Below are 21295 nucleotides of genomic sequence, written 5' to 3'. Positions count from 1 at the left end.
AAGAATGTATAGGACAGCAGAGCAGAGCTTGGTAGTACTTGATATGTCACTTGCTTTCTCATTTTAGCTCTAGCTCAGGTTAGGCTAGCTTTCTTAGTCCTGTTCTTTGAATAACACCAGATACTTTGAGCCTGGCCACCAAATGAAAGAGCCAAACACAGGTGCTATCCTATTTTCTACAGCCATCTGTAGAAAATACAGCCATTCATGCTTTTGGCTCAATACAAACAGACCCAGGGGCGCCTGGGTAGCTCAGTAAGTTAAGCGTCCGACTTCGGCTCAGGTCATGATCTCACAGTTCGTGGGTTCGAACCCCGCGGAGGGTTCTGTGTTGGCAGCTCAGAGCCTGGAGCCTGCTCTGGATTCTGTGTCTCCCTCTCTCTGTCTCTCCCCCTCTCATCTCTGTTTCTCTCTCAAAAATAAATAAACTGAAGAAAAAATACAAACAGACCCATTCATTATCTTTTCAAGGTATGCCATAGGCCCTAATCTTGTCCCAAACACCAAAACAGAGAGCACTTATGAAGTATGCACGATCCACCAGATACTGTGAGGAGACATGAGTTAGAATAAGAGACAGAGATGAGAGGGGGGAGAAGGAACTATCTTTCCCTAGTGACAAAAGATATATCCTTTAGAAATATATTCAATTTCTACATGAAAATATTTGAGTTTGCACTTTGTCTAAGCTAATTTTGCTTTGTTTCTCCACTGTTCTGTTTTGAGAACAACATGAACATTCTTTAATAAGCTATTATTTGTTACTACTACCGGCAGCAGTGTGAGCACCACCACCGCCGTTATGAGCTATCAGTTAGTAAGACCTTATTTCTGTGCAGGGCAGTGGGCTAAGCACTTCATTTGAACCCACATCTACATTTTCCTGATACTACATCCTATGCTTCTAATAATTATGTTCTGTTGGATTGACAGATGTTATAGAAAGTTATGTTTTACTAATAAAAGCAACAAAGCCTTCATAATCTGGAAATGCACAGTGTCCTCATGACTTAGTGTTCCTGCTGTGTCACACAGGACTCATTATCTTAGTCTTTAGCAGCTTTTCCTTTCCCCTCTGGCTCTCAGCTTGCGGTCAGAACCTCCAGGTTTATCATCACCTCTGGAGAATGTGGGAGAGGGAAGAGGATAAGCCTTAAGTGGTCAAATTTCAAAGTATTTAAAATCCCAAGTGAAATCACATGGTAAGGAAAGAGGATTAACAAGCCTACTGAGGTGACATTTAAGTTTCTTTCTTTTTTTTTTTTTAATGTTTCTTTTTATTTTTGAGAGAGAGTAAGAGACAGTGTGTGAATGGAGGAGGGGCAGAGTGAGAGGGAAACAGATTCTGAAACAGGCTCCAGGCTCCGAGCTGTTAGCACTAAACCAGATGCGGGGCTCAAACCCACGAACCATGAGATGATGCCCTGAGCCAAAGTCAGACACTTAAACAACTGAGCCGCCCAGATGCCCCAGTTAACTGAGATTTCAGCTGACCTAGTGGATCTCTCAAGCAGCTGCTACCTCTCTGCCACCTACTCCAGAACTTGCCAAGATTCACAGTGTAGAAGGGAAAGCCAGCACAGTAGCATCAAACTCTGTTCATATAAAATGCAGCCGACACCCTGCTTCAGGGCTTTGAGGGATGTGAAAAGTAGATCCCCCAATGGAAAGCTGGAAATCTCTTGATTTAAATACATTTACCTAATTTTTGCAATGATTAGAACTGTAAGTTACTTTAAAAAAAAAAAAAAAAAAAGAACTTACAATGCATTTGTCAAAGTTCCTTTTGACAGTCACCAAAACATTTCCCAATGTAGTACTCAGGAAAGAAGCAGGATCCACATTTTGTGCAGTCCACACATGATGACTCATTTTGACAAGCATGTAAAGGGAGTTAAAGCTATCAATTTTGTCTCCTAACGCAATTAGGTTGTTCAGTTCTGGCTCAATGCAGCGAAATATTTTAATCATCATTTGACGGATCATATCTTTCCTGTTCACAGAACATACAAAATACAGATTTATTACAAGTTTCAAGTGTTTTCATCTTTAACTTTAATCCACTCATTGCATGTATCCAAAATGACTAAAATTTGTTACTTCAATTAAAAATGTCCAATTATGACGAACTAACTATTCTACATCAGTTTCCAACATAAAATTATTTTTTTGAAGTTAAGTTTTATTACTCAAAATATAACTTTATGTCATTGGTAAAGCTGGATCCTGAAATGTGCTTTGTAGTTTCTGAGAAATACACCACAATTCAAATAGTACTTCTTACCAGCAAACATCAAAATTGACCGCTTTTTTTGTGATCACCAGAGCAAAGAAGAGCTGTGGGGTCAGACAACAGGGTAAGACGTTCAAGAGGATGCCAGGCACACGTGTCAGTGCTCTGTGTGCAGTCATGTTACCAGAGTCATCTGGCTGCTCCCAGAGCGGCATTCCCTGAGGCTCAATTTTAAGTTTTTTTTTTTCCTCCCAAAGAAATGACAGATAGGAACAAACACATACTCAGATGAAACTGGCAGTGGTGTGCCAACAGCATGTTGCCGGGATAATGTTCCTCCATCTAGGTCCTCTGCTTCAGTCTGCAAAAATTATTCAGGCACTTTACATAATAAAAGACCAACAATGTGACTAGTTTATATAGCAAAAGCCTGCTCAGTCTTAAAATTCCTAGGAGAGAATACATTATGAAAAATAATGATTTTTAAAGGTAGTAGTACCGATAAAACTGTAAAATTCAGTATGTTGCTTAAGAATGTTTATGAAATGTTATGTTTTTAGATTTGATCTGAGAATTATTGTAGGCTGAGAAGTTGTGCTTGTGTGGGTACACAGGAGGGGAGAGCAGGGACGGAGGAGGGGCAGGAGGCTCAGAGGGGGTGTGGGAATGGGGGGGCAGCTCAAAAAAAAACAAAAAACTTTTAAGACAGAATTTTAAAAATTAAAGAAATCTCATCAATCATTCAAACAAAACTCTGGCATTTAAAAAATGCTATCAAAAATTCTTACAGAGGCTAACAAATAAGGAAATTTACTACCACCATTATCTACAACAACATTAATTTTATGATTGCTTTTTATATGTTGGTTCTGTTTTTTAAGGTGATCTTAAAAATCATTTCGTTGGGTGACTGCATGGCTAAGTTTGTTAAGCATCTGACTTTTTTTGTTTTTAAATGTTTATTTATTTTTGAGAGACAGAAAGAGACAGCATGAGTTGGGGAGGAGGAGAGAGAAAGGAAGACACAGAATCTGAAGTAGGCTCCAGGCTCTGAGCTGTCAGTACAAAGCCCAACAAGGGACTCGAACTTAAAAACAGCAAGATCATGACCTGAGCTGAAGTTGGATGCTTAAGCAACTAAGCCAGCCAGGCACCCCAATATCTGACTGTTGATTTCAACTCAGGTCACAATCTCATAGTTTGTGGGTTCGAGCCCCGCATTGAACTCCACGCTGATGGTGTACAGCTTGCTTGGGGTTCTCTCTCCTCTCTCTCTCTACCCCTCCCCAACTTGTGCTGTTTCTGTCTCTCTCAAAATAAATAAATTAAAAAAAAAAAATCACTTTATTTGGGGCACTTGGGTGGCTCAGTCAGTTAAGGATCCGACTCTAGATCTCAGGGTCATGAGTTCAAGCCTCGTGCTGGGCTTCACGCTAGGCATGGAGCCTACTTAAAAAAAAAATTATTTGCATTGTGCTTTTAAGTTTTTCAAAATATTGCAGCAGTCTCTCATTTTATTTTCTTACATTTATGCTACCTGAGAAGCATGCTGAACAGGCATTATTATATTCTTATACAGATGAGGAAAACTGGGGATTTAATAATCGGTTTAAGGTCTTAATGCTAGTTAGTAACAAAGACATAAGATTCAGATTTGAGGCTTCTTTCTTCATCTTTTTTTTTTTTCTGCTAGACCATGGTATATATACTCAAGTATCATTTTTTTTAATTATATTTTTTCTTGGTGACTACTAAAATGCTAAAATTTCTTTTTGAATAATGTTTTTTACAAAGTATATTCAGACATTTTCCCCTTCACTAATTTGAAGGATATATAGGCCTAAGACAGTCTGGAATATTAAATTAGGTGCTCGAAGTCTAACTATCACTGTTTTTGTTATCTTGTGATGTGATAAAAATTATTGGAAACATCCTTACATCATAAATTTTTTCTTTATCTGTTCTGATATTGAAATTGTGACAATAAATTAATGAGGCTACTTAGGCTACAGATCATATATATTAACCAATAAATAAACATGAGCCATACCATAGTTCCAGGCATACTCTGATGTTGCTGTAGTTTGAAAAATTTACTTATGAAGTCCTGTTCTGCCAGACACAAGGGTTCTAGTTCACTTAGTACCTGTTCAAAGATCTGAGGAAAACAAAAATGAACTGCACCAAATGCTTAAAAAAATCTCCCACATTTAATGTACTTTTCTGCAGGCGCCATAGGTGCTTTATCTATAACAATCTAAATAGAACTCCAAAAGAAACTATTCCAGGATTGATAGGATGAAGCAGAAGTACCACGGCATAACAGGGCCAGACATACCTAAAATAAAACTCACAACAATCATTCACTTGACATCTGGAAAGAGGAACAGAGATAAACTTTTTAAACTTAATACACTGCTGGGAATAGTTTAGCTTCATAAAAGCTATTATTTCTTCTTTACTTTGTAGTTGGCTCAAAGAACTTAGATAGAGATGCAAGCATTTAATGATTTATAATAAATTTTAATTAAGCTATTATGTCAATGAATTGATAATACAAGTTTCAGTTGTCATTTGACTAGCATTTTTTTCAGATTCAGAATTGGAAAGTAAGATATAGTTAATTAAGAGAGACAATAGCCCAAATTTTTGAACACACTTACAAACTGCTGTTAGAAAACTAATGTTAAAGAAGTACTTGTTATTTTATTTTACCTTATCAAATTTGGTCCTGTCAGCAACGTCGAGATCAGAGGCAGACATGTTTCCCATATCCAACAAAGAAGATGACTGAGATCTACGATTCCCTGAACTCTGAACACTGAGTTTATTTAGACTAGAAGTGGATCCAGTTAATTTCCCAGAACTTCCATGAAGACCTAAGAAATAATAAAACTTTGAAAGTTGTTACCTTCATGAATAAAAGACCCATAGCGTAAACCAGGGTTGTCCTCCACTGCCTCTGTCTTCCAGTGCTCATATTAGTTACAGCTCAAGTCCACCACATGGGACGGGCTGTACAGTGTCCTGCTCCTTCGTCAATGTTTGTCTTAGCCCTGAGCATACTGTAAAGAGCAGCAAAACTACATAGATCCACAGAATAGGACTGGAAGGCATTTTAAAGATCACATGATCTATATACCCTACCCAGTCTCACCAAAATTGTCTGATATTTCTAGGTTAAACTAGATAAAGATCTCCTTCCTACTCAAAAGACATGAATACAGATGAAGGTCAATGACTCCTTGGTGTACTAGCTAACATGACATTTTTATTTCTGAAGAAAATGGCCATTTCCCAATATTACTTGCTTCCACATTAAAAATGAAAATATTGGGTTGAACCATACAAACTGCCAATACTCCATCATTCTTGCCCTATAAAGAGTCAGTTACATATGATTCAACGTTACACATTCCTGAATCCAGAAACTCCGCCTTTATAATAAGATAACTGATTAACTATAGTTCTTTAAATAAACTAAACAAAATGAAGAGAAAATAAAAACCACCCTGGAAACTTGTTATATTTAAAACACAACTAAAATATAATACATACACCATGAACTGCATAATATGGGACATCTTTGTTTAGCTATAAACATAGGTATCCATCATAACCATGAGGAAAAATGAGAACAATGTGGCTGAGCAACATTCTATACACATCGAGGAATTAAAGGCTTCCATTTTTACAAGAAAATGGAATATTTTTATTCAGAATTGAATATAAATAGTTTTTCTTAATCTTCTAAAATATTTCTCAGTTAACCTGTATGATTTGCTGATGGTCAGAAAGGACAGATAAAGATACCATAAGGACAATTAAAGATGTAAACTTCAGTTTCATTATGCAAAATCTGACCATATCTGTTAGAATTTTTATAGTTTTTAAACACAGCCTGAAAACAGAAGTTTAATGGTTAAGGCTTTCACAAATTCCTGATGACCCACCATATATTTTTAACTACATTTCTTGAATGTAGCCATACCACTATTATCATGTCGGTTTTCTTTCACCAATCAATACCTGGCAACTCAGAGCAATTAATATTTTTGGTGTCACTTTTTTCAAGACAAAACTAATTTCTAGACATTAAACAAACATGCATTGAGAATACCTACTAATACACTAAGCATACTCACTCTCTGTTTCCTGTTTGACAGCACTTTCTTTTCGAGGCAGTGTAGCTGTGATGGATTAGGTTGCAAGCATCAAAGACAAAGACAAGTTAATAAACTGCAATTTGCACAAACCATGCACAAGAGGAAGTTAAAGCTCTAGTTTAAAAGACACATGCAAAGAACCATGAGCATCAGGTAACAAGAGGTGCAACATATGTTTAGTTGGGTCAGCTAGTGGTTGACAAATTCTGAGAGAAAAAAACTTTACTAGTCTAATGTATTGTTTTTACTCAAATATTCGGGTAAAAAAATCTATATTTGTCAGCCCCCCACCCAACACTTTTAAATCATTTTTTTTAAGTTTATGCAGCTAGTATATTTAAATTTAAAAGACTACATTTGTAAGTTTTGGTTTCTGAAAAAAAAACCCACACAGTTCAAATAAAAGTGTTATTTTAATTTTGTAAAAATCATTTTATTTTACTTCATCATAGTAAGTATACTCTTTAATCCCCACCCCTTATTTCACCCATCCCCCATCTCTTCCCCTCTGGTAACTCATCAGTTTGTTCTCTATAATTAAGAGTCTCTTTCTTGGTTTGTCTATTTCCTTTGCTTGTTTGTTTCTTAAATTCCACATATGAGTGAGATCAGATGGTCAGGTAAAAGTTCAATACAGTGGAAATTTATTAGAATGAAGTTGCAGACTTAGACATTAGTGCATACCTTGCTCCTTGAGAACTCCTGAGTCTCCACAGTACTAAATAATGTTATAGTACATCTGATAAAAATATTACATGAGTGGGACTTTAAAATAATTTGAAAATATAAACCTGAACTACTTAGTAGCTGGCTTTGTAAACACCTAAGATGAAAAGTGTATATATATAAAATACTAATTATCAGGAGATGGGAGGATGAAAGGGTAAAGCCAAAGGAACAGGTTTAATATAGGAATTTGAGCTTTTTTAGGGTCATTTGGCATTTCTTTTATTCTAAAACTTCTCTCTATATAATATTTATTAGATCAGCTGGAGAGATCATCTTGTGAAACATTCTAAATTCAAATCTGAAGTTAATGTGAAAGGCAAAGAAAGAAATTATAGAATGAAAGAGAAAATTAAAAGAATATTACTGTAACCTAGAAATATTTTAAAAACAGTCAACTGTCACTATCCCTGCCAAACTTCAAGGCAGAAGCCCAAGTACAAGCTACTGCCTTGTCATAGCAGGGATATATAGCTCTCTCCAGCCCCAACTATATGATGCTCAAAGGAGTATGAAATAGCAAGGCTGGACATTAAAGTGGCAAGCAGGGATTTTGCTGGAGCTACTAGCTGGTCAGTCTCAACAGTACCTTCTGGGACCTTAAGGTGTCACTATACTAAGTTCACCAGTTTCAGAGCAAAGCTTGGCACTTCAGACACATGGGGTTTTTTTTGTTTTTTGTTTTTGTTTTCTGGTAGCCAATAATGTATATAGTTACTAGTAAAGTCACCTAATTATAATTTGGGGTTCATAAAAGCCTACATTATCAGCAAAAAGCAATAATATTTAAGTAACCCTTTAAATATCTTGAAATAATCCCCACTGGACTGTAAACTCCATGAAAGTATGGTCTTTGCTTATTGCTGCATTCTCAGTAACTAGCAGTGCTTATTATATAATAGGAAATTAATATTTATTATTTTCTAGCCAGCACTGAATTCAGTCCTGTGTTCAAGACTCCTTTAGGAATCAACAAGATTTATGTTTAGTGCAGAAACATACAATGAAAAAAAATTTTGACATACCACTTCTGAGATTTTGGAATATTAAATACAAGGGAGGCAGTAATTATATAATTGCATATGTCAACGGACTAAAATAATATGTGTGTGTTATCTTAGCTATAGAAAGAAAAAGCTCATAATTTTAAAAATAGTTACAAAATTTTCTTTGCCTGCCATTGCATTAAGTACATTTGTAGAACAAAAAGGGGGAAAACTCCCAATCTTGGGGGGAAAAATTTCATGCCTCTGAGTTTATTAAAGTAAACCTATTAAAAAAATAAATAAATAAATAAAGTAAACCTATTAATCAAAAAAGGCAATGACCTACATAAAAACCTATCACAGTGGCGCCTGGGTGGCTCAATAGGTTAAGTGTCCATCTTCGGCTCAGTTCATGATCTCACGGTTCATGGGTTCGAGCCCCACATCAGGCTCTGTGCTGACAGCTAGCTCAGAGCCTGAGGCCTGTCTTCGGATTCTGTGTCTCTGTCTCTCTCTCTCTCTGACCCTCCCCTGCTCATACTGTCTCTTCCTCTCTCACTCAAAAATAAATAAAACATTAAAAAAAAAAAACCTATCACAAAGAAAATATATTTACTGGCATTTTAACATTATTCTGAATTATTTGAACTAAAGTGATATTAAAGTTGAGTCAAGAATGGTTCAAAGAGTATTTCCCTGAATCTTTATGACTATATTGATTATACCTTTCCTTTCATAAAGTATGTTCAATCTGACTTTCTATTCTTATTAGCTCTATGACCCAGCATTTTCAGAACAAGTAAAAAACAAAAAAGATTTAAATTTTATTTATAATGACTTTTGATTCATGTACAAGTTATCTTTCCCAAACTACAGGTATCTATTTTAATTATAATTACTATTAAAAGTTGATTTAGACATAATGTGAATCTTTGAAAAGGTACTTTAAAAAATTTCATTCTATCTTATTTAGAATTTCTTAAGTTATCTCTATTTAACCTGTCCTCTGAATTGTTTATTATTTAGTTTACCGTCTCTTGTAGCTAATGATATCAAAATCACTGAAACTGTAATTTTCTGGTGCCATCAACCATCACAAATTACTCTCGTTATAATTTGATACATAACAAGGCATAATTTTAATGCTGTTTTAAAATGATAAAAGTGCCTTTTAAACTTCTAATTTAAAAATATTTTAAATTATTCCCTCTCTCTTAAGAGGGAAAAAAAGAAAAAAATTAATTTTCAGGTTAAGGCAATGATACCATTAAAATACTATTGTACTTTAAGTTATATTTTTATTATGTCATTTATTTCAGTGTGAATCTTAGCCTTGATAAACTTATAATACTGAGATTAATGACCTCTTAAAGAGATAATTTTAGAAAGATTTCCCTTTTGCCTCCAGTTTTCATATAACTGTAGAAGAGTTCTCTCAAAATAAAATGGTTCACTAACAAGTGGTGACAAATATACTAAATGGAAACATTAAACATGTAACTGAATTAATATGTTGCTTACTAAAAAAAAAAGCATAACATATCCACAGTGAAACATTAACAAGGATATAAACACATTGCTGTTTAAAACAATTAACCTTTAGGATGAGTTAGCATTTCCGTTTCCAAAAGCCTATTGTCCCAAGATTCTCATCAGTATATACCTAAGTATAACATATTTGTACACAGATTCAAAACATTTCAAAATTCTGGACTAGTATAATCAATATACTAGTGTTAAAAACAAAAACAACAATGAATTACTTGAAATTACCCACTAAAGACAGTCTTCTCTGTCCTGAAGAAAAGAATGGAAAGATGTGCTATCAATTTCAATCCTGTTTCCTGTTTACCAGAAGTTGCTTAGGGCATAGGCTCCTTTCAACAAGCAAATGCTAAACTCATTATTCTAAAGGGGAACTATGCAGACACACTGAGTACACATTGTAGCCATTTAAGGCCAGGTTTTGACTTGAATAAGCACAGAACTCCATCCAAAAGGAACTCCAGAGATGGGTACATGCAAGAGCAGAATGTGGCCTCAGCAAATCACCTTCCTTGCAACTTAATACTTTCACTGGTTATCCTTTCAAATCATGTTTCTGTCCACTTAACATATTTAGAAGCAACAAAAAATAACATGCTTGAAAAATATCCCTTTGGAAAAAGAAGGTATAACCACAAGAGAAATTTGGGTGACAGTTTTATAGCCCCTTGATGGAGAAAAAACACAAACTTTCTTTTTGATTCAAAATAGCCAGTGAGAAGTAAGAAGCCAGGAATCACTTTCATTTCCCTGTAGAGAGCAATGACTTGAGAGATCAATGATTTGCCCCCAACTATTACAAAACGTCTTTTAGGAAGGAAGTCAGAAACTGAACTCTCAACGTGTGTCTCTTTGCCTCCTACTTTCTCTACCAGATCGCACTTCATTTTCCGGCCAACTGCTTGATCTATGAATAGATGCTTTCATTTAAGGCATGAATACACAATTGCTGTCAGATTAACATACTACAGAATTCTAGTAAAAACCATATTTACATATATAAATATTTGTTCTATGGAATATCTGTAAATCAAACCAACACATTAGACTTACTTTTTTGTCAATTCTACTGTATCTTCTTTCACTATGCCCAAAAAGTCTTAAGAATTATTTGTCATAAATAAAACCATTTTAGCTTACCAAACTTCTTGCTTTCTTTAGTTGTGCCGGTCATCTTGATCTTTGCAACTTCAAAGAAATCTTTAATTTCTCTCTCATACAGTCGTGATAAATAATCCATGTAATTCTTAAAATAAAAGTAACAGGTACTTTTTATTATATATTGTTATATGACAATGTAACAATTGCTTCGTGCTTGCTTTAAATTTTATGGTCTAAAATTCTGATGGATTTCATAGGATATAAAAAGTCGGCTGTTTTCTGTCTTAAAAAAAACTGAACAGGCATCAAAACAATTTACAAAAATAGGAAGTTGAACATAATCACACTTATGTTTTCATTTTTACATATTATCTTACACTGATTTTAAATATAGTTGCAATCATACTGTACAGGATATTTGGGTCGGAGAAATCATGTTTGTCCAATCGCACACTTTAATGACTGTACAGTTATTATGCTTTGTTGATGTACTGCAATTCAGCAAACCAACCCCCTAACACAGGGGATTTGCTATATTTTGCTATGATAGACAATGTTACAACAAGCTTTTCATCTTTAATAAATTGTTTCCTTGGAATAATTTCCTAAGGGTGGAAATACAGGACCAAAGTATATAGGAAGCTTTATAACTGTTCTTCTATACTGCTATATTGCTTTTAAAAACAATCACACTAACAGGTAGTGTCAATGGCAAAAAGGAATACATTCGGTTTCAGTGTACTCTGTCAACTTAGGGTATTAAGGTATACCAAAATAGGTTATTTTCAATAATCTTTCAATAAGCTTAAGGTATTTAGGCACATCAAATAGGTTTCAATAACAATTTAATTCTAATTAGCACATCTTATAGTTATCACAATTTTTTTCACAAATTTGATTTATTCTAGCTCAAACAGAAACATCTAATAAACATTCAAACTCATTTCTTCATCATATCTGATTATGACATAGAAATATTTTATGCTTTCAAGAAGGATTCTTCAACAGTGGGAGGAGACCATATATTTTTCCAAGTCTTAAATTAAATACATATACAGTTTGACTAAATTTAAATAAATCCATTGCAGAAAAGCTATACTTGGCTATTCTTTTAAATTTATCAGGGAATCTAAGTTTCAGCTTCCTTTATTTTTTCAAATTAAAACATTCAGTTTTAGAGCAGGTTTACATTGCTTATAAAGTATTATAAGCTTATATTATCCTTACAAAATAGTATTTGGGTGAAACATAATATACAGATCCTGCTTTTTCTATTTGTAGGCCGCATATATTTCTCATATAGTCTCTGCAATAGTCAAATTGGCAAGTCCTTCCCATGATCTTTGCATAAATTTAAAAACAAATGTAAGCTAGGGCGCCTGGGGGATCTGTCAGTTAAGTGTCCAACTCTTGATTTCAGGTCATGATCTCAGCATCATGGGATTGAGTCCCGCATTGGCTCTGCCCTGTTGAGCATGGAGTCTGCTGGGGATTCTCTCTTTCCCTCTCCTCCACTCTTGCTCTTCCTCTCTTTCAAACAAATTAATAAAGTTTAAAAAAATAAATAAAAATTTAAATGTAAATTAAAATATACCCTAAAATTAATTCCTATTTCATTGGGCAGTCACACTTTTTCAGTGTCTCATTTTTTCAATTTTAAATTACCATAAAAATCTTGATCATTGCAAATCAGTAAATAGTTGACAAATGGGAAATTAGCTTCACACAATTTGTAAAATCTTCATCAGTGGTTTCTACTCAAATAACATAACAGACTGCATTCCAATACCCAGATTGTTTAAAGTACACATTACTACCCAAGCAATTTAAGCAATTTCAAAACAGCTCCTCTGGTATCTAGAAAGCAGTGACATGAGCAGACTACTGAAGATCACCCCCTTTTCCAATGCAACTCTATGACTGGATACCTTTTTTCTCCAGTATGTAACAGAACTCATTGGTGGGAAAGGCCACAGACAGGTGTGACCATCAGTTCATTCATCTACCAAATTCTGAAAGAAGTCTCTCATGAGGTGCCTGTTAGCACCTTGATTATAGCACCTTAAATTTAACTGTCATGAGTTTAAATACTGTTGTCTCAGGCAGTGTCTTCAACTTTATGTTGTGCTGACTGTAGCCTTACAGAGGTCTCTATATTTTACTTTTTCTTTACACCAAAAGGTAAACTGCACAAATGTAGCACTGAAGTTGAAAGAATATGTCTGAGAATCTTCAAGGCTGACTGTGAACCTCAGGAGATTATTAGGAGAGCAGAGCTCATTTCATACCCAAACATGGATGGACCATCTCTATTATGAATTGTTCCACATGAATAACCCAAACCACAAATAGGGGTCAGACTCCTGGGAAGGAAGGAATCTGGGCAGTTGAGCTATTGTCTATAAGCTCTAATTATGTATATCAAAAATCAGGGCTTTCCTTAGATTCAGCTATAAGTAGAGCTGGGGCAGTGCCTAGTGATTCTTATCCCTTAAAGAATGTGAAACAGGCTTTTCTTGTTCCTGCCAAAAAGTGTAAGCTGTGGATACCCAACCAAGTGCATGGTATTTGGATTTAATTATTATTTCTTTTTTTTTTTTAATTACAAAAATTTTTTTTAATGTTTTATTTATTTCTAGGAGAGAGAGAGAGAGACAGCGTGAACAGGGGAGGGTCAGAGAGAGAGGGAGTCACAGACTGAAACAGGCTCCAGGCTCTGAGCTGGCAGTCAGCACAGAGCCCGACGCGGGGCTCGAACCCACGAACCGCGAGATCATGACCTAAGCGAAAGTCGGACGCTTAACCGACTAAGCCACCCAGGCTCCCCTAATTATTATTTCTTATTAAAGAAGCACTGGTTTGTCTGTTTCCTTCCTTCTTTCATTCCTCTTTTCCTTCTTCCTCAATCAAATTAGATAATAAGATAAAATACAGTCTGTCAAAAGTTCAAACCACAGCAGCAAGTAACATTCCTGGGAAATAAGTCAATTTCATTTAAAAAAACTCATTAATATTGTCAATCAAAAACTACTGTGAGGAGAGAATGATTCTATAAATCATTGCTAGGTTGGCTATTGTCTTGTTTCTTCACTTAAATTACATTCATGAATACTGCATCATATACAAAGATAGGGCAATAATACTGAGAACACAATTAGGCAAAAAGCTTATTGATTACTTTATTTATTTGAATATTCACTAGGGGACAAAGCACTTGTTGGCACAAAACTCTTAAGGAGATATAATAATGTTTAATTATTCAAAATATTAATCCTCTTAAAACTTCAAAAGGCAAAGAATTCCAGTACTGTAAATACTTTTCCTTAAGATATCTCCAAATCAGAATTCTGTTGAATGAAAACAAAACAAAATATAACACAACAATAGAGTTGCAGAACACTTAAAAGACAAGGTCTGAGGAACAAAAATAATCTTACCTAAAATAGCTAGCCAGATAAGATGTACATTACATACCTTAGGATATTCACGTTCTCTTTGAAAAGCATTTTTTAAATTACAGTTTAAAAATGTTATTTACTTTACCAAGGTTTATGCTCCCTTATGATCTCAGTTTAGAAGTAGGGGGAGCCAGATCTTACTTTACATGAGCAAAGGCACTTTGAAGAGAAAATACATAGAGACTGATTTACAAGAATGTCCTATTGCCAAATGTGTTCATATTGATACACTGGTAGGACTATACAAACTGCTTTTTTCTTATCATCATAGTTCTCAAATTTCTACCTCAAACACTGCATTCTCATGAAGCATGAGCCCAAGACTAGATGAGTTGTAATAATTATTTCAGTAAGTATGAAGATAAAATGGGTTCATGTATAAATATTAATCTCCTAAGAGAAATCAATCATTATAAAACACTCTAAAAGAAAGCACCACTTTTTGAATAAAACTAGGAAAACTTTTTGCAAGCAAAATTAGCAAAAAAATAAGATAATTTTGCTAGCTAAATTCTGTTAGGAAATTTTTGGTCCTAAACACATGGGTTGAGGGGAAAGCCTTTATATTAACAATCTCAGTATTTTTGTTTTTATTCCAAGAAACAAAACACATCATTCTTTCCAACACAAGAACATCTTTTAAGGTCATATTGTCCACATAAATTATTACTATTAAAATAGCTTATACCTTACTTAAATTTATTAATTTTTGAACTCCAAATTCATAAAAACACATAAAGGATTTTACTTGTTTTTCAAGGTATTTTTAGACTTTTAGGTAAACTGCTATTTTACCTGATATATAAATATAGCTATTTATATATTTGAATTAGGTAGCAATTTTTTAGCTCCCTAAGTGATATGGTCAATTTCAATACTAAAGGTCACTGCAGAAATGCCAGAAAAGTATTGTATCCATGGCTTCCTGCCACAATAGCCATTTATTAAAGCTAAATCAGATCATGTGTTTCTACTGCTCAAAGCTCACCCAAACACCCTCCCCCACCTCCCGCATAATAAAAGCCAAATCCTTACCAATGCACACAGTCCCTTACCTATCTGTCCCGCCCCACCCCACTTTACCTCTCGCCAATCTTCTTCTAAGGTCCTGTCTCTGGCCCTTTGTGCTCCAACTATACTGGCTTCCTTATTGCTCCTCCAGTACCTTAGGCATGCTCTTACCATAGGACACCTGTACTGTGCTTGGGAAGCCTTCCCCAAGAAACTCCTACTATTCACCCCTGCTAATTTTTTTTTTTTTAAAGATTTAAAAAATAATCTCTATATCCAAAACTGGGCCTGAACAATCTTGAGATCAAGAGTTGTATGCTCTACTGACTGAGCCAGCCAGGCATTGGGCTCCCTTCAACCTTAGTTTTTTTTGTTTTTTATTTTTTTAAGTAGGCTCCATGCCTAGCGTGGAGCCCAATGCAGGGCTTGAACTCATGAACCCAAGATTAAGACCTGGGCTGACATCAAGAGTAGGACACTTAATCGACAGAGCCACCCAGGTGCCATTCACCTTTGCTTATTTTTAAGATCTATGCTCAAATGTCACCTTCTCGATGCCTTATTTGAAACTACAGTCTTCCCCCAGTCCTGGAATTCCCTGCTTTATTTTCTCCAGAACACTCAACAGTATCTTCTAACACACAATTGACTTTTTTTTGGTCTTTCTTCACTGAAACATGTGGTATGAGAAGGCAAAAATTTGCCTGGTTCTTTCAGTGTTGTGTCTCTAGCACTTAGCAAAAAGCAGGTGTTCAATTCATATATGAATGAATGACTCATCTTCTCCTACTGCTGATGTTTGTAGTACTGTTCTTTTAGTCTCCAAACCTAGAAAGTTTGGCATCATCCTGTCTCTTCCATCTTTGGAGTCTTCCTTTTGGCTTATATTCTCTACTTCTCCTACTATCTTCCTGATTCAGATTTCACTTCATCTGAATTATTACATTAGGTTCTTAATGAATTTGCCTCACCTAGTCTTTTCCCATGTATGAGGAATGCTATTAGGTCTCATGGCTCATCTTTTTCAACATAATTTCTCGCTGCCCCAGAATATGACATTTCTACTTCAGATGGCCTTGCATCCTCCTTGTTCTGAAAAGGGCCTACTCTCCCACCTTTGTCTGCATGTCTTGCTCCTCTTCCCTGGAATGCCCTTCCCCTTTTTTCTGGTTTATCTAATCCACTCACTATTTAAAAACTCAGTTCAAATCCAATACCTGCTATGAAGTTTTCCTCATAGCTCATGGTTTTAAGATATGGGTTTCTCTTCTCTAAACTCATTTTCAGTTCGGCACTTAATTTTTTGCTGTTTGTCTTAAGTATAATTGCTCTTCCCGGTCAGATATAAGGTTCTTTAGAAGTAGGGCTTGTTTGTTAAGCTGTGTGTGTCTGGAATAGTGATATGCTTGCTTCATAAACAGGCAATCTGCACTTGCTTTATCAAACACATTATCAATTCTTAGAGGGCAATGCCACACTTAGACATCTTCATATTCTCTAGTTTTTATATTGCATATAAAGAAACTCAGGGAATAATTATTGCATTTAACTAAACTGAATGATATTTAAGGCTACAGTACCGTCTACTACTATATTAAATTGGAGTTTGAAACTGAGCTCTTCTTTACCCAAGTAAATGAAATAAATGTCCTGCCTGGTTAAATGAGCACTCAGAAATTCAATTATTTTCTGCTTCCTGAAGAATGTACTACAATACTTCAAATGTCACATGGGGAACTGAATACATGATCTCTTGATTCCAGAAGATTATGCTCCTTACTCAGGGAGTAATTGATATCAAATTCATACCTTTGTTAGTCCCTCATATTTTCCATAATCTGTACTCTTTAGCCACTCCATCAACTTGGCATATCGAAGCAAGTCTCTATGAAATGGATGATGATTGGGTAAAGCCAGTTCAGCAGAGTGCTGAGCAAGAGTTGAACTCTGATCGTGACCCTAGAATGAGTAAATAAGTAAATAAATATATTGACATTACAAAGAAACAGGTCATTGAAAATTCTAAAAAATGACCAAATGTAGCCAAAGAAAAGCAAAGGAAGATAGAAAAAAGATAAAAACCAACTACTTACTTGTCTTCTTTTATCATCCCGTGTAAGCTTACCGAACACTATCACCATAAATAGTCATAAACATGCAAGAATGGCACTCTGATAAATCAACTACACATGTCATCTTCTAAAGGAATTGACAATGAACGTTTTAATCAAGCTCTTCTCTCCCATGCCATATCATTTTACAATTTACTAAGCAAATAAACTTCACAATACAACTGTATTGAGAAACACATCAAATAGGGAAGTCATTCAAAACAAATTGTCAACATCTATGGTATTTCTATTAGAGCCTACAATATTTAAAACCATGGTTAAAACATATAGAGTATAGAATTTTGGAACTAGGAAGTACCACAGATGATGATATCATGGGGTTTCCTGGATAATCCTTAATAATAGTGTAATCTTAATTGTTCTAGTAGTTTATTAAATAAATAAGTACACCATGATTTTATTTTAAGACCTTGACAAGCCTTTTATATAAATAAATTAGTAGGTTATCAAACAGTCTTAGGTGATACATCCTGACTTTTCTTTTGAAAAATACAGACCTGGAAGATCATCTGATCCAACAGCCTTATTTTCTAGAAGAGGAAATTGAAACTTAAAGAGTTAAGTGATTTGCTCAGGTCACAATGGAAGGAAACAAGAACTGGAACCTTAGTCATGTGAGTCTCACTTCCATTTTCTTTTAAAAAACATATCTAACAAAATCATTTTAACCAGACTCAAAAATTGCAAATGCTGACTAGTTACTGGTATCTAAAATACAAAAACAAAAACAAAACAAACAATAAAAATCTTCCCAGCCCTTTTTTGAAACACTCTAGCTCTCTTTCTCTGCTACTGGATCAATATTTGTCATGAAACTCAAAGTCAGGGTCTAAGAGATGGGGGAGTTGAAAGATTAAAGGAGTTGATTCCCCTTGAAAATATTAGTTCCAAGGAAAGGGAAAATAAAGACGGAATTTCTTCAACATCATTCTGACTTAATCTAATTTGCTTTGTCAGAAGTTATTTGTTAGCATTCTGTGAAAATGACAGTGATTGAGTTTTGGGGTTGGTTAACTCATTTCCTAGTAAAGTTACCTACACCTAATTATGTGTGTATTAGACTAGGTGACATAAATTGGTTGAATTTAAATTCTTTTAAAAGAGGTTTCTTCCATCTAATTTATTTGCTTTACTATATACATAAAATAAGAACTTAGTGCATATGGACTTTTTAAAACAATTTCTTTCAAATACACAGTATCTAGAAAAAATTTCTGAATTAGGGAAACAAAGATTTCTCTAGTAACTGAGAAGTACCTTTAGAGTAAGAAAGATAGGAGTATAAGACACATTAAGTAATAAAATATCATTATCTGAGTTCCTTCTTCATTAAAGCTTTCAAATCAGTCTGTTGGATAATTTTCTTTTTGTGAGATTATATCCCCAACTTAAAATGGAAATAAATACAAGGACTCATTATATAGAAATGACATATAAAACTATATAGAGCAATCAATATGTTTCTTTAAAAACTTTTTTAATATGTATTTATTTTTGAGAGAGAGAGAGACAGAGACAGAACCTGAATGGGTGAAGGGCAGACAGAGAGAGAGAGAATCCAAAGCAGGCTCCTGGCTCTGAACTTTCAGCACAGAGCCTGACACCAGCTTGAACTCATGAACTGTGAGATCATGACCTGAGCTGAAGCTGGACACTTAACCAACTGAGCCACCCAAGCAGCACTACATATTTCTAAATCAATCTTATTGATATCTACTTAGGAAATTGGACAAGAGACAGCAGAAAAGTTATCAGAAAATTAGATGACCAATTCAAAATAAGAACCAGAAAGGGTGAGACAATACAAGTTCACAGCTATCATAGACATTACACACAAGGTGTACATTGTATATAGGTCCATGATCCCTTTCTGTAATTCTAAAATACGAAAAGCTCAGAAAACGCAGTTTAAATTTGGTGCCAAATCTATTTTGATGGCAAAAATTGACCTGAACTGACATGAGGCTACTTATACTGTTTGGAATGATTATTCATATTTTTTGGTGTTGGACTACTGTGTGCCTAATCATAGAGCCCAGCTCCAGACACTCCTGGAGTGGTTATGTAATATACACTATATGTACTATTTTACTTTCCTAAAACCTGAAAAATTCTAAAAAGACAGCTGACCTCAAGAGTTGTGGATAAGGGAGCATGGACCTGTGTGAACGTTCTTTTTTGAATGGTTGACTGAATATAAAACAATCAAACTTTCCAAAAGAATCATTGTGGAGTAAGAGCTACAGTGTTGAAAAATGGATCTGTTCTATATATTTGGAATGCCTGGTTACCTACATGTTTTCTGTGAAGTAGAGACATAATAATAAATATGAAGAAAATTAATAAGATTAAATAAAACATATAGTTATTATCACTGGACTATATTTAATCTCTCATCACAGTTGCCATAGGTTTATTTTTAAAATTATTAATAACAATGTTAGACATCTTTTATCATCCAAAATAATCTTTCTCATTGATTTTTCTTAGTGAATCAAGACTCAGAATTGTTTGTTTAAAAGTATTTTTTTTAGGGGCACCTGGGTGGCTCAGTTGGTTAAGCATCTGACTTCGGCTCAGATCATGATCTCACAGTTTGTGGGTTTGAGCCCCGCGTCCGGCTCTGTGCTGACAGCTAGCTCAGAGCCTGGGGCCTGCTTCAGATTCTGTGTCTCCCTCTCTCTCTGACCCTCCCCTGCTCATGCTGCCTCTCTCTCTCTCTCAGAAATAAATAAAAAACATTAAATAATATTTTTTTAGTTCATTTATTTTGAGAGAGACCGAGACATTACAAGCTGGGGAGGGGCAGAGAGAGGGAGAGAAAGAGAATCCCAAGCAGGCTCCTTGCTGCCAGTGCAGAGCCTGACACAGGGCTCGAATTCACGAAACCATGAGATCATGTCCTGAGCTGAAACCAAGAGTCAGAGGCTTAACTGAACGAGCCATCAAAATGCCCCCAAACCATTGTTTATGTTCTTATAAAACTGTTCACTCAGGCCATTACATGTTACATTATATTATCTAATTTAGAGTCAGGATAGTTCTTTAATTAAAAATCTTCTCCTCCCTGGGGTGCCTGGATGGCTCAGTCAGTTAAGCGTCCCACTTTGGCTCAGGTCATGATCTTGTGGTTCGTGGGTTCCAGCCCCATGTCGGGCTCAGTGCCGACAGCTCAGAGCCTGGGGCCTGCTTCCAAATCTGTGTCTCCCTCTGTCTCTGCCCATTTCCACTCACCCTCGGTCTCTCTCTCAAAAATAAACATTAAAAAGTATTTTTAAAAACCTTCCCCTCCCCTAAAAGTAGAGAATTACTAGTGTTTGTAGAGCATTTTACAGTTTACAAAGCTCTTTCACATATTACTATTCAAAGCTTTCTTTTGCAAACAGCATTTTAAGATCACCATCACCTGAAAATTTCCCTTCTGCTATGAAGAACATCATTACCTTCAAACTATTACTATTAAGATAGATTAAATGTGATTAGTGCTAACGGAACATTTAATTTTAGAGAAAACAGTTCTAAAATAACTACAGAAAATAGGAAAATAAAAATTTTTAACTGTTCAATCAAGAATATAGGTAACTGTCACTTCTAGAACTCTCATGTGTGCACAATTTCATTCTTTAAAAAAAAAAAGGAATCAGAGGTGGGGGGGCTCTGCTTTGCCCTATGCTTTTGGTGGTGTAGCATTTTGGATATTCCCATACAAATAAACCAGTAATTTATTTCTTAAAATATATAAATAAATAAAAAATAAAACTTCAAACAAATATTCTTTATACATTAAAAATAAAAAGACATTGTTTAAAATTTCTTATTTTAAATAATAATGAATTAGAAACAATAACAATTTATTGAATGCCTGTCACCATGCCAGGTTCCCTTTCTCCCTCCCTCCCACTCTCTCTCTCCCTCTCTTTCTCTACACACACACACA

At 35.0% G+C, this 21295-nt stretch overlaps 1 protein-coding gene across 6 annotated transcripts in view; it reads right to left on the bottom strand.

Moving 5' to 3' along the window:
- The window catches only part of EXOC1 (exocyst complex component 1), a 58472-nt gene that overhangs the window by 11367 nt on the left and 25810 nt on the right, over nucleotides 1-21295 (bottom strand). For 5 of the 6 annotated variants that reach the window (XM_039249033.1, XM_039249035.1, XM_039249036.1 and 2 more), the window contains 7 exons: nucleotides 17036-17185; nucleotides 10797-10902; nucleotides 6379-6423; nucleotides 4949-5112; nucleotides 4284-4391; nucleotides 2518-2594; nucleotides 1765-1993 (listed from right to left, as the gene is read on the bottom strand). In XM_039249033.1, the coding sequence (XP_039104964.1) occupies nucleotides 1765-1993; nucleotides 2518-2594; nucleotides 4284-4391; nucleotides 4949-5112; nucleotides 6379-6423; nucleotides 10797-10902; nucleotides 17036-17185 (879 nt within the window). The remainder of the gene's footprint in view (nucleotides 1-1764; nucleotides 1994-2517; nucleotides 2595-4283; nucleotides 4392-4948; nucleotides 5113-6378; nucleotides 6424-10796; nucleotides 10903-17035; nucleotides 17186-21295) is intronic. The other variant, XM_039249038.1, reaches the window with a different exon arrangement.

The sequence above is a fragment of the Hyaena hyaena genome, unplaced genomic scaffold (assembly GCF_003009895.1).
Source record: "Hyaena hyaena isolate Hyena2069 unplaced genomic scaffold, ASM300989v1 scaffold_329, whole genome shotgun sequence".
In the NCBI taxonomy this organism is placed as follows: domain Eukaryota; kingdom Metazoa; phylum Chordata; class Mammalia; order Carnivora; family Hyaenidae; genus Hyaena; species Hyaena hyaena.
The sequence above is the reverse complement of the archived record's forward strand: the minus strand, read 5'-3'. Positions and strand labels throughout refer to the sequence as shown.